General features: G+C 41.3%; 2 protein-coding genes across 2 annotated transcripts; both read right to left on the reverse strand.

The window, feature by feature from the left end:
* Positions 1-2,362: 2,362 nt before the first annotated feature.
* Positions 2,363-3,358, reverse strand: LOC113097318 (trace amine-associated receptor 7e-like). Its single transcript, XM_026262556.1, has one exon. The coding sequence runs from the start codon at positions 3,356-3,358 to the stop codon at positions 2,363-2,365; it is 996 nt and encodes a 331-aa protein (XP_026118341.1).
* Positions 3,359-10,585: 7,227 nt separating this feature from the next.
* LOC113097319 (trace amine-associated receptor 8b-like) lies at positions 10,586-11,581 on the reverse strand. The gene has a single exon (XM_026262558.1). It carries the CDS (start codon positions 11,579-11,581, stop codon positions 10,586-10,588), a length of 996 nt encoding a protein of 331 aa, XP_026118343.1.
* Positions 11,582-11,837: the final 256 nt, after the last annotated feature.

The raw sequence follows: 11,837 nt of genomic DNA on the forward strand, positions 1-11,837 counted from the left end.
GCGCCGAGAACGGCTGTTTTCAGGACCTCGAAACCTCTTGGTGGAGGTCCGGGAAAAAAGGTAAGGGCTGTGCAGGTGTCTGACTAGTTAGAAAACGGTTGTCCAGCTTAGATGAAGGTTGGGCCTCTGCCTTCTCAACCTCCCAATCCAGTCCCAATTTACCCACCGTGCGAGAAACCACATCCAACAGCTCACTGTAGGAGGGGGATTCATGCCTCTCCTGTCCGCCAGGAGGGAGAGGGCTAGTGTCGGCCGCAAAGTCCTCAGACCCCGAGGCCGCGGTGGATAAAACGTCGTCATCATAGCGTCCACAACCAAAGGTGATGGCACTACATGCCTTCGGTGTGGGCTGAAAATCCTCATTAGAGAAGACGACAGGCTCAATAAAACTTTTATCATGCACCAGAGTAGGTGGAGAGCGAGCGATGTGGAGAATATTCCAGCACTGCGCTGTCCTCCAAATCCATGTCGCACGTGTCACCCCAAGCTATCGCCTCGTACGGTGCCTCGGCAGTCGCAGAAGTGACATCGCGGGGGTTAGACACGGGGGCGACATCAGAAAATACTTCCACCCTCGAGAGCAGTACTCTGAGCCGCAGGCCATCACAATGGGGACAAGAAGAAAGGCCGCTAAGTGCCGCCTGTGCGTGATGTAAACCTAGACATACTACGCACCTTTCATGAGAGTCTCCCTTCATGATGTACCTGGTACACGGCTCCTTACACTTTCAAAAACTCATCGCGTCCGTGAAGAGGAGTTAACACTGCTCGTAGAAAACCGCTGAAGAACGCAAGATGATTCCTAGGGCAGAGATGATTCGCTTCCCTGAAGGAATGAAATCTGAGCAAAATAGCGCGCAGCACCCAGGTATAAGATGCGTGTGCATGCGTAAGGGTGGTGCCAAGCGCTATTTGGCCAATAGGATTGGCGAGATGGTATAGGGCTTCAGACACTCGTCACACTGAGGGGTGTTCCCATAGCCGGTGATGTCACCGCAGCATCGAAGTGACCTGTGAAAGGGAAGTAACTTTACAGAAAATTAAGTTACTACAATATTTAGTAGTAGCTTATAAGTGGTGACTGAATATGAAAAAAATATTGGTCACCAATCTTTTTACATTTTTAACACACTCTGTTAGCTTAGATAATTTAGAAGTTTCATCTGGTCTCATTGAGATATATAGTTGAGTATCATCAGCATAACAGTGAAGTCAAACATTTTCAGAGAGGGAAACATTTGAAATGGGACTGTGACACTGACCACTCTCTTATTGGGAGCAAGGTAGACACAAAGACAATATGGACAAGGTCCGTGTCACTAGTTAAAATTACTTTTTTCTCTGGATTTAAACATTCTTCGAAACAATTGGGATACTTTAATAAAAAAATCTTACATATTGTGCCTTTAATATAAACATGTAATGTTACACAGGAGAGAAAAGATTAACAGTTTAACAGCAGGTTAAACAATTCTTTTTTTTAATTTTTGGGCGTAAATGCTATTTTTATTTGAAGAAATAACCTCATGAAAGTGAAAGTCGTGACATTTGCCGAGTATGGTTACCCATACTCAGAATTGGTGCTCTGCATTTAACCCATCCAAGTGCACACACAGAGAGAAATCAAAAGTGAAATCAGTGCTCTATTAGGTCATTCTGATATTTAATCAGAATATTAGTGATGTTTGCCTTAAATTTATATCTAGGACATTTTTTTTTCTTTTTAAAGGACAACTAATTAAATATACATGTCATAATTTATATAAAATCTTTTAATTTTTTCAATAGTCAAGTGGACATGCTTTAATTTTCGGCCCTGCTATGGTCTATGTCTCATCATCTAAACTGTTCTACCATGAGGATTATGGCCTAAAACACGTATTCATTCCCACAATAACTAGACATTCATTAGATATTCAGAACAATAATAAGACTGCTCTGATAAACCTGTTAAATATTGAAAGTTATATTCCATGTTTTTACCAAATATTTGACCAAAGAAGCATATGAAACTCGACTTGTATTAAAATAAATGTATATTTCATTAATAATTTTGTAATATTCTAAAAATAAAAAGAGTGATCAGTTTTACAGATTCTCTCAGAATTACCATTTTGAATCAAATTTATGGATATATTACTGATCTGTTGAATTTTTTTTTCATGTCATCAAACAAACATTTTCACTTTTGATAAACAATGCTGATTTGTGCATGTAATGAGGAAGCGGTTTTTGAATAACATGCCTGGTTTAATTCAACAAAATATATGAATAATCATATTTTTACTGCACAATAATGATCAATACAAAAAAATACTAAAACATAAACAATAGAAAACAAAGGACAGTTGTTTGTTTTTCATTAAGAGTTTAATGAAAGGACATTCATCAGAGAGGAGTCTGTGTTCAATACTCTTAAAGTAAGAATTATCTTTACACTTTTCTTAAACCAAGGGTACAACAGAGCATAGAGAAGTGGATTGATGGAGGAATTAAGGTAAACGAGAACCAAAACACTGTTGATAACTTTAGAAAATGAGTAATCTTTTAAGAAATTTGTTAAAGATAAAATATAAAATGGCAGTAAACACAGGAGAAACACAAAGACCAAAATCCCGAGTGATAATGCGGCTTTTCGCTCTGATTTGTCACTTACTCTGTTTTTGGAGGATTCTGTTCTGTTGTGAATCTGAAGAGCTCTTATAGCAGTCGCATGTTTTTTAGCAATAACAAAAACATGAGTGTATAATATTATAATGAGTGTACAAGGCATAAGAAATATAACTATGAGGTCAACGAGGGATGAAACCTTGTCTATGATATAAAGACATTCTCCTGGACACATGACACCAGTGAAGTCATTAATGTAAAGAAGAGTCAAGTTGTAAATGAGTGAAAACAGCCAGTTAAATATAGTTGCAATGCAGGTGACAGTGGGTGAGATCTTCTCAGAGTAAAGAAAAGGAGAGCTTAAAGCCAAAAACCGATCAACTGCTATCAGAGCCACAGTATGAACAGACACACTTGGTGCCTGAAAAGTCAAAAAACTGAAAACTGAACACATCACTGGGCCAGAAATCCAACATGATTCAATAAGCCAAGATAAGTGAAATGGCATCACAAAAACTCCCACCAGAAGATCAGACACAGCCAAAGAGAGGATGAGGATGTTCGCAGGTGTGTGGAGCTGCTTGAAGTGACTAACAGAGATGATGACCAGCAGGTTTCCACACACGGTCAGAAGAGACACAGCTGCTGCAGCCGCATACAGAATCACATAGACAGAAAAAGAAACAGATCTCTCTGGACACGAATATTCCTGACAGACATCGCTTTGGTTCATTGCTGTAAGATTCATGTGTGAAGTACTCTGGAGAGACATCAAGTCTTCCTTCTTGAATTGTATAGAACAAAGCAACAATGAATTTGAATCTATTAGTTATATGTCCACCAGAGTGAGTCCAGTCCCATTCGGTGCTCAGTGTAAAGGGTTTGCATTGTTCCCAGTGAGCAAGAAGACACCAACTTTGGCAAACAATACATTTTACAAATTTTTTTTATATACGCAAATGTCTCCACCCCTCAACAATAAATGTTTAATAATTAACCAGCAGAGGGAGTTCATGTTAATTACATCTTCATCTTGCTCATAATCACAATTTTTTTTCATTCTTTCATCATTATATTTTCAATTTCAAACTCAATACACAAGTGTTGTTTTCACTTTTAAATGAAAAACAAACAAATAAAACAAAAAATATATGCACTTTCCATAATATTTTCCACAATGTTCACTTGCCAAATTTGCGATACTAAACTTAGCACTTTTATCTAAAGTAGAAGTAATTCAACATTATTTACATAATTTAAATTTCAAACTGCTATAAATCATGGTGTAAAAAACCAAAAAGCTTTTCAAATATAACATTTGAAAGAAAGAAGATAAATGACTGCCTAAACAATAAATTAATTAGGCATCCTTTTAGCAAGAATTTTGCATTTGTTTCTCATTTTCAGCCCTGTGTGTGAGCAGGTCAAAGGTGAACAAGACTGTCATTAGAGCGGAGCTTAACATGCAACTCCACATTAGACATTGTCTCCATCTATTGTTTATTTCCTGTCACAACATGTCAGCTAGTAAACCTAATTCCTCTTCAAGACGCTTTAGGGAACGCCTCCAGCATGACGTCTCTGAATAACGTGTGTAATCAGTCCAATGGATGGCCGAGACATCATAGGCGGGTGGCATCAGAGACCAGGAAGCATAAAAGCACAAGCATTCACTCTCAGAAGGTTGTCTTTGAGGACTGAGCCTTCATTGTCGTTTCTCGTGGTGCCAGCCCCGCTTTTCGCCGAGGCGGAGCAGTGGTTGTGCCAGCAGGTTTCGCTTTCGGATCCGCTGGAAGGAATGTAGACGGGCAAGTCCCTATCTTCTTCCTTAACTACCAGATCCGGTGCCCGCTCTCGGGGGTTTTGAAGCCCAAGTTTGCGGATGGATGTGGAAGGCTTTGATGAGCTCGCCAGTTGCACAAGCATCAGTTGCACATGCACCAATTACACGAGCATATTATGCCTAATATTATAATAAGCAGCATTAATGAGGAGGCTTTTCTGGCATTTAAACGCTCCACTCTTGACGGGCACGCTCCGAGGAGTGCGTCCGTTCATGCGATCTTGCAGTTGTGGTCGTGCTGCTGCTGAGGCTAAGGCCTAGGACTTTTTGAGGGCCATCTCTCTCTGGGGAAGAGCAGTGTAGATGGCATTAGATGGTGCCCGTCTCTCCTCAGTGCCCTCAGGAGATTGATCTGCCAACCCTGACAGTGTTCCAGGGTTTAGTGGTCTCCACGGAGGTCTCTAGAGCAGCTAGTACGGCCATTCTCTGCCGGTCCGACCGCTTCTGGGCACAGAGCTAGTGGCTCTAGGTGTACCAGAGGCCAGTCTCGCGAGACTGGTTCACTTTGGAGGTCACATGGTGTGGGAGCCACTGCCAATTGTGCTTCATGGGGCCGTGCCCTGTATAGGCTCTGGTCTAGTCTTCCTAGCAGACGACGTGGGTCTGAGGACCGTCGTTTTTAGGAGACTTCAGCTACAAGTGTCCTGATGCTGTGGCTCAGGACCTCGGAGGGCAGGCCCCTCTGGGGAAGAGCGGTGTTCACCGCATTACACAATGCCTAAGGAGATTGATCTGCCAACTCCAGCACTTCTCTCAGTTACTGCCTGGAAATGTGATCCTCTTGAGAGGCTGATTCCATCAGTAGACTATTTGGCAGTGTGAAAACTAATGCCAGATGTGTCTCAGTGGGTCCTGCATACTGTAGTGAGAGGCCACACAATCCAGTTCTGGTGGGCCCCAAGCAGGCTCTGGTAATGGAACAGAAGTAGACTCTCTCTGAGGACGGAGGCCATCAAGGTGGTTCCTCCTCGGGTTGCAGAGTCCTGGTGCTACAGCCAGTACTTCACTGTTCCGAGGAAGGATGAGGTGTTGTGTCCTTTTTTAGATCTGTGTTTTTTTAACCGCTCAGTTAGGGGACTGAAGTTCAGCATACTTGCACAGGCCAACTCCAAGGACTGGTGTGTGACGATCTCTCAAAAAGATGAAAAACAAAACAAAACAAAAACATCGATATACGTTCTATAATTTTTTCCAGTGTTCACTTGTCAAATTTGCGATACTAAATTTGGCACTTTTGTCCAAAGTACCACAGACGTTCAAGAAGAAGTTTTTTATTTATTTATTTTATATTAATTTATACTTGGACTCAGACTGGACAGCAAATTGAGTTTCTCTCACTTCAAAGTTCAAAATAACAACCAAACACATCTGTATTTGTCTCTTATTTCCACAGCAGCATTATAGTAACACACACACACACAAAAAAAAAAACAACAATAATAATAATAATAATAAAAAATAAAAATAAAAGAGTGATTCAACATTATTTACATAATTTAAATTTCAATTAGCTATAAATCATGGGGGAAAAACAAAAGCTTTTCAAATATAACATTTTACAAAAAGAATATAAACAAACAATAAATTAATTAGGCAGCCCTTTAGCAAGATTTTTTCATTTGTTTCTCATGTTCAGCCCTGTGTGTGAGCAGGTCAAAGGTGAAGTGACTGTCATTAGACCGGAGCTTAACATGCAACTCCACATTTGACATAGTGGTTATTTCCTGTCAAAACGTGTCAGCTGGTAAATCTGATTCCTCTTCAGCAACATGAGCTGCGTCGAGAAAGCTGTGGATAAAGCCTCCAGCGTAACGTCTCTGAATAATGTGTGTAATCAGTCCAATGGATGGGGCAAGACGTCATAGGTGGGTGACGTCAGAGACCAGGAAACATAAGAGCACGAGCAGCGAAACCGGCAACCAGCCTTCTGTCTTCAGAAAGCGCTCTGTGCGTGTGTCAGTCGCTATCTGTTTCTGAGTCTTATTTAGTGTCATTTGTCCACTGATAAGCTCCATTTGTCAAAGCTTCAATCAAGAGAAGGCAGCGTTCAGGCTGTGTGTTCTCCCTGCCAGCAAAAAAAAAAAAAAGGGACACACACAGTTCGCTTGAGAGTGAAGTGCCCAGAATCAGCTCTCGAGGGAGTTGATGGCTGCGATGCGAGCATTTTGTTTCACTCTCATAAAGCTCTCTTTGAGAAGTGAGCCTTCACTGTCCTTTCTCGCGGTGCCAGCCCTACTTTCGCCGAGGCGGAGCATTGGTTGTGCTTGTGGGTTTAGCTTTCGGATCTGCTGGAAGGAATGTAGACGGGCAAGTCCCTATCTTCTTCCTTAACTACCAGATCCGGCGCCCGCTCTCGGGGGATTGGAAGCCTTTGTTTGTAGTTCTTTCTCCACGGTGAGATGGCGAACAGGTTGGAGATGTCTCGTCCTATCTCCACCTGTGTTCCCTAGATGTAGAGCTCGTTCTCGAGGCTTGGAAGCCCATGCTGCGGTTTCTTCGCCCTATGAGGCAGATCTCGCTGCAGCATTCATCTTGCTCTGAGGAGATTGATGTTTGTGTGACTGAGTGGCAGTGCTGCCGAGGCAACGTGTGTATTACATTTTTTCGTTTTGATGTGAGTTTTTCTACACCAGACCGTGTTGACTCGTCTGTTTGTTGACTAAGTTTTATTCTGAGGAATAAAATTACATATTTATCTGACTATGTGAAGTTAGATGTACAGAGGCCCTTGGGATGAAATTTCTTGTGTGAGAACATGTTTACCTCTCTTCCTCTGAGGAGGTTGAGGCAGTCAGCGGCTGCTGGGCGGAGCAGTCCCAACCGTATCGTGTTCCAGCCCCTCGTGCCGGGGGTGTCACATTTTATACACCGCAGATGCTAGAGTCAGAGTGGCGCTCCCAGGTCGAAGGCTTCTAGTGGAAAGCGGTTCTGCAGAGCGTCGTTTTCGCTGGATAGCCTTCGTAATAATGTCCTGACGCCCAAGGCCTAGGACTTTTTGAGGGCCAGCTCCCTCTGGGTGCCTATCTCCCCTCATTGCCCTCAGGAGATTGATCTGCCAACCATGTCGGTGTCCCAGGGTACAACAGTCTCCGGCGAGCGTTCCAGTTACGGCCTGGAAACGTAGTGGTGCTTAGAGGCTTGCTACCTCTACGGAGGTCTCTAGAGCAGCTAGTACTGTATAGTCGTACCCTGCCGGTCCGCCACTTCAGGGCTCTGAGATAGTGGCTCTAGGCTTACCAGTGGCCAGTCTCGTGAGACTGGTTCCCTTAGAAGGTCACATGACGGTGTGGGAGCCCCTGCCAGGTGTGCTTCATGGGGTCCTGCCCCAAGCAGGCTCTGGTCTAGTCTTCCTAGCAGACGACGTGGGTCTGAGGACCATCGTCTTTAGGAGACTTCAGCTATGAAAGTCCAGATGCTATAGCTCAGGACCTAGGAGGGCAGACCGTCTCCTGCCGGTGCTCCACTTCAGGGCACCGAGCTAACTGCTCTGATGACACCAGCCATCAGCCTTGAAAGGCTGATTCCCTTAGTAGACTACTTGGCAGAGTGAAAACTACTGCCAAATGTGTCTCAGTGGCTCCTGCACACTGTAGTGAGAGGCCGTAGAACCAGTTCTGGTGGGCTCCAAACATGCTCTGGTAATGGAACAGAACACCCTGTGGAGTTGCCACCATCCGACATGGCATCTGCCTGAGGATGCTGGCTGAGCCGGGTATGGTTCCTGGGGACTGTTTCCACTTTTTTGATGGCACTCCATGGGAGCTTCCCATCAGGAGTAGGTGTGGTCTCTGAGGAGGCACAACTCTTAGCTTCTGGTCTCTCAACCGGGGTTGAGGTTCCTCAAAGAGGAAACTGTATGCCTTGAAGTGGAAGCTTTTCACTTCTTGGGGCGGAGACCACCAGCTCGACCAAGTTAACTGCCCGGTTGGTACAGTGCTGGAGTTCTTGCATGCCCTTCTCTCCACAGGGTTCCTGAAGAGGAATGTCTAAGGTTACGTATTAAACCCTGGTTCCTCGAAGGAACGTGATGCTGCGTCGCAGTGCCTCACTTCCGGCTCTCTGGCCAACGCTTGCTTCATCCTTTGAGGCTGGTTGCCGGCTTCGCAGCACGTGCTTTTATGCTACCTGGTCTCTGATGTCACCCGCCTATGATGTCTCGCCCATCCATTGGACTGATTACACACGTTATTCAGAGACGTTACGCTGGAGGCGTTCCCCAAAGCGTTCTAGATGCAGTGTCTCGTTCCTTCGAGGAACCAGGGTTATATACGTAACCTTAGCCATTTATTCTCTTTTAGGTCATATAACATTTGTACACAACAATATCATAGAGATAGACAAATGGCACCAGCTGGATATCTTCTTTACCAGAAGACCCCTGCTGAACTTTATTCTTACTACCCACAGTTACCACAGCACCGACTGTTCAATTCAATTTAATTCAAGTTTATTTGTATAGCACTTTTTACAATACAAATCATTGCAAAGTAACTTTACAGAAAATTAAGTTTCTACAATATTTAGTAGTAGCTTATAAGTGGTGATTGAATAGGAGAAAATTATTGGTCATTCAATCTTTTACATTTTTAACACACTCTGTTAGCTTAGATAATTTAGAAGTTTCATCTGGTCTCGTTGAGATGTATAGTTGCATATCATCAGCATAACAGTGGAAACTAATCCTTTATTTTCTATTAATGTTGCCAAGGGGCAACATGTATATTTAAAAATAGAAGAGGACTTAGGACAGATCCTTGTGGCACTCCATATTTTACTGGTGATAAACGAGATAACTCCCCATTTAAATAACAAATCGGACAGGTAGGATCTAAACCATCTTAGAGCCTACCCTTGAATACCTATATAGTTTTGTAATCGATCTATAAGTTTGTCATGATCTATGGTGTCGAACGCAACACTAAGATCAAGTAAAACTAGCAATGAGATGCAGCCTTGATCTAACGCAAGAAGCAAGTCATTAGTCATTAACAAGTGCAGTTTCTTTGCTATGGTGGGGCCTGAAACCTGACTGAAATTCTTCATACAGATCATGTTTTTTGCAGGAAGGAGTTCAGCAGTGAACAGACACAGCTTTTTCAAAAAAGTTTGACATAAATGGAAGATTTTAAATGGGACTGTAACACATGACCACTCTCTTGTTGGGAGCAAGGAAGACACAAAGACAATATGGACAAGGTGCGTGTCACTAGTTAAAATTGCATATTTCTCTGGATTTAAGCATTCTTCAAAACAATTGAGATATTTTACTAAACCAAATCTTACATATTGTGTCTTTAATTTAAACATGCAATGTTACACAGGAGAGAAAGGATTACACAGCAGATTAAAACAATTCTTTTTTGGCGTAAAAGCTATTTATTCTGAAGCAATATCCTCATCAGTGATCTATCAAGTCTTACTTTAATAAGAATATTTGTGATGTTTGCCTTAAACTTTTTTCTAGGACATTTTTTTTTACTTTTTGAAGGGGAACTAATTAAATATACTTCACCATTTACATCAAATGTTGTAATTTGTATATATGTATTCGTATAGTGGACAAGTTTTAATGTCTGGCCCTCCTATGGCCTATGTCTCATCATCTAAACTGTTCTACCATGAGGATGATGGCCTAAAACATGTATTAATCCCCAAAATAAATAGAAATTCTTTAGATATTCAGAACAATAATTAGACTGGTCTGATAACCATGTTAAATGTTGAAAGTTATATTCAATGTTTTTGATCAAAATGTTTGACCAAAGGAGCATATGAAACTCCCCTTTTATTAGAAATTATTTATATTAAATTAATAATTTTGTAATATTCTAAAAATAAAAATATTAATACGTTTTATAGATGTTTAGATTTAACATTCTAATCCTATTTATGGATATATTACTGATCTGTTGAAAAAGTTTTTTCATGTCATCCAACAAACATTTTCACTTTTGATAAACAATGCTGATTTGTGCTTGTAATGAGGAAGCGTTTTTTTAATAACATGCCTTGGTTTATTAATCAAAATATATGAATAATTATATTTTCTACTGCACAATAATGATAAAAATTAACATTAGAAAATACTGAAACATAAACAATAGAAAATAGAGTACATATGTTTGGTTTTCATTAAGAATTTAATGAAAGGACATTCATCAGAGAGGAGTCTGTGTTCAATACTTTAAAAGTAATAATTATCTTTACACTTTTCTTAAACCAAGGGTACAACAGAGCGTAGAGAAGTGGATTGATGAAGGAATTAAGGTAAAAGAGAACCGAAACACTGTTTATAAGATTAGAAAATGAGTCATTTTTTAAGAAATTTGTTAAAGAAAATATATAATATGGCAGTAAACACAGGAGAAACACAAAGACCAGAATCCCGAGTGCTAATGCGGCTTTTCGCTCTGATTTGTCACTGACTCTGTTTTTGGAGGATTCTGTTCTGTTGTGAATCTGAAGAGCTCTTATAGCAGTCGCATGTTTCTTAGCAATGACAAAAACACGAGTGTATAATATTATAATAAGTGTACAGGGCATAATAAACACAACTATGAGGTCAACGAGGGAAGAAACCTTGTCTATAATATAAAGACATTCTCCTGGACACATGACACCAGTGAAGTTATTAACGTAAAGAAGAGCAAAGATATAAAGGAGTGAAAACAGCCAGTTAAATATAGTTGCTATGCAGGTGACAGTGGGTGAGATCTTTTCAGAGTAAAGAAAAGGAGAGCTTAAAGCCAAAAACCGATCAACTGCTATCAGAGCCACAGTATGAACAGACACGGTTGGTGCCTGAAAAGTCACAAAACTGAAAACTGAACACATCACTGGGCCAGAAATCCAACATGATTCAATAAGCCAAGATAAGTGAAACGGCATCACAAAAACTCCAACTAGAAGATCAGACACAGCCAAAGAGAGGATGAGGATGTTTGCAGGTGTGTGGAGCTGCTTGAAGTGACTAACAGAGATGATGACCAGCAGGTTTCCACACACGGTCAGAAGAGACACAGCTGCTGCAGCCGCATACAGAATCACATAGACAGAAAAAGAAACAGATCTCTCTGGACACAAATATTCCTGACAGACATCGCTTTGGTTCACTGCTGTAAGATTCATGTGTGAAGTACTCTGGAGAGACATCAATTTTCCTTGAATTGTATAGAACAAAGCAACAATGAATTTGAATCTATTAGTTGTATGTCCACCAGAGTGAGTCCAGTCCCATTCGGTCCTCAGTGTAAAGGGTTTGCATTGTTCCCAGTGAGCAGGATGACACCAACTTCGGCAAACAATACATTTCACAATTGTTTTATACGTAAATGTCTCCTCCCCTCAACAATAAATGTTTAATAATGTGCTTCTGCTGGGAGTT

Source organism: Carassius auratus, unplaced genomic scaffold (genome assembly GCF_003368295.1).
Source record: "Carassius auratus strain Wakin unplaced genomic scaffold, ASM336829v1 scaf_tig00216185, whole genome shotgun sequence".
Taxonomy (NCBI): domain Eukaryota; kingdom Metazoa; phylum Chordata; class Actinopteri; order Cypriniformes; family Cyprinidae; genus Carassius; species Carassius auratus.

Excerpts from the sequence above, each read along its gene's own strand:
- LOC113097318 (XM_026262556.1), bottom strand. The coding sequence starts at position 3,358 with ATGAATCTTACAGCAATGAACCAAAGCGATGTCTGTCAGGAATATTCG.
- LOC113097319 (XM_026262558.1), bottom strand. The coding sequence starts at position 11,581 with ATGAATCTTACAGCAGTGAACCAAAGCGATGTCTGTCAGGAATATTTG.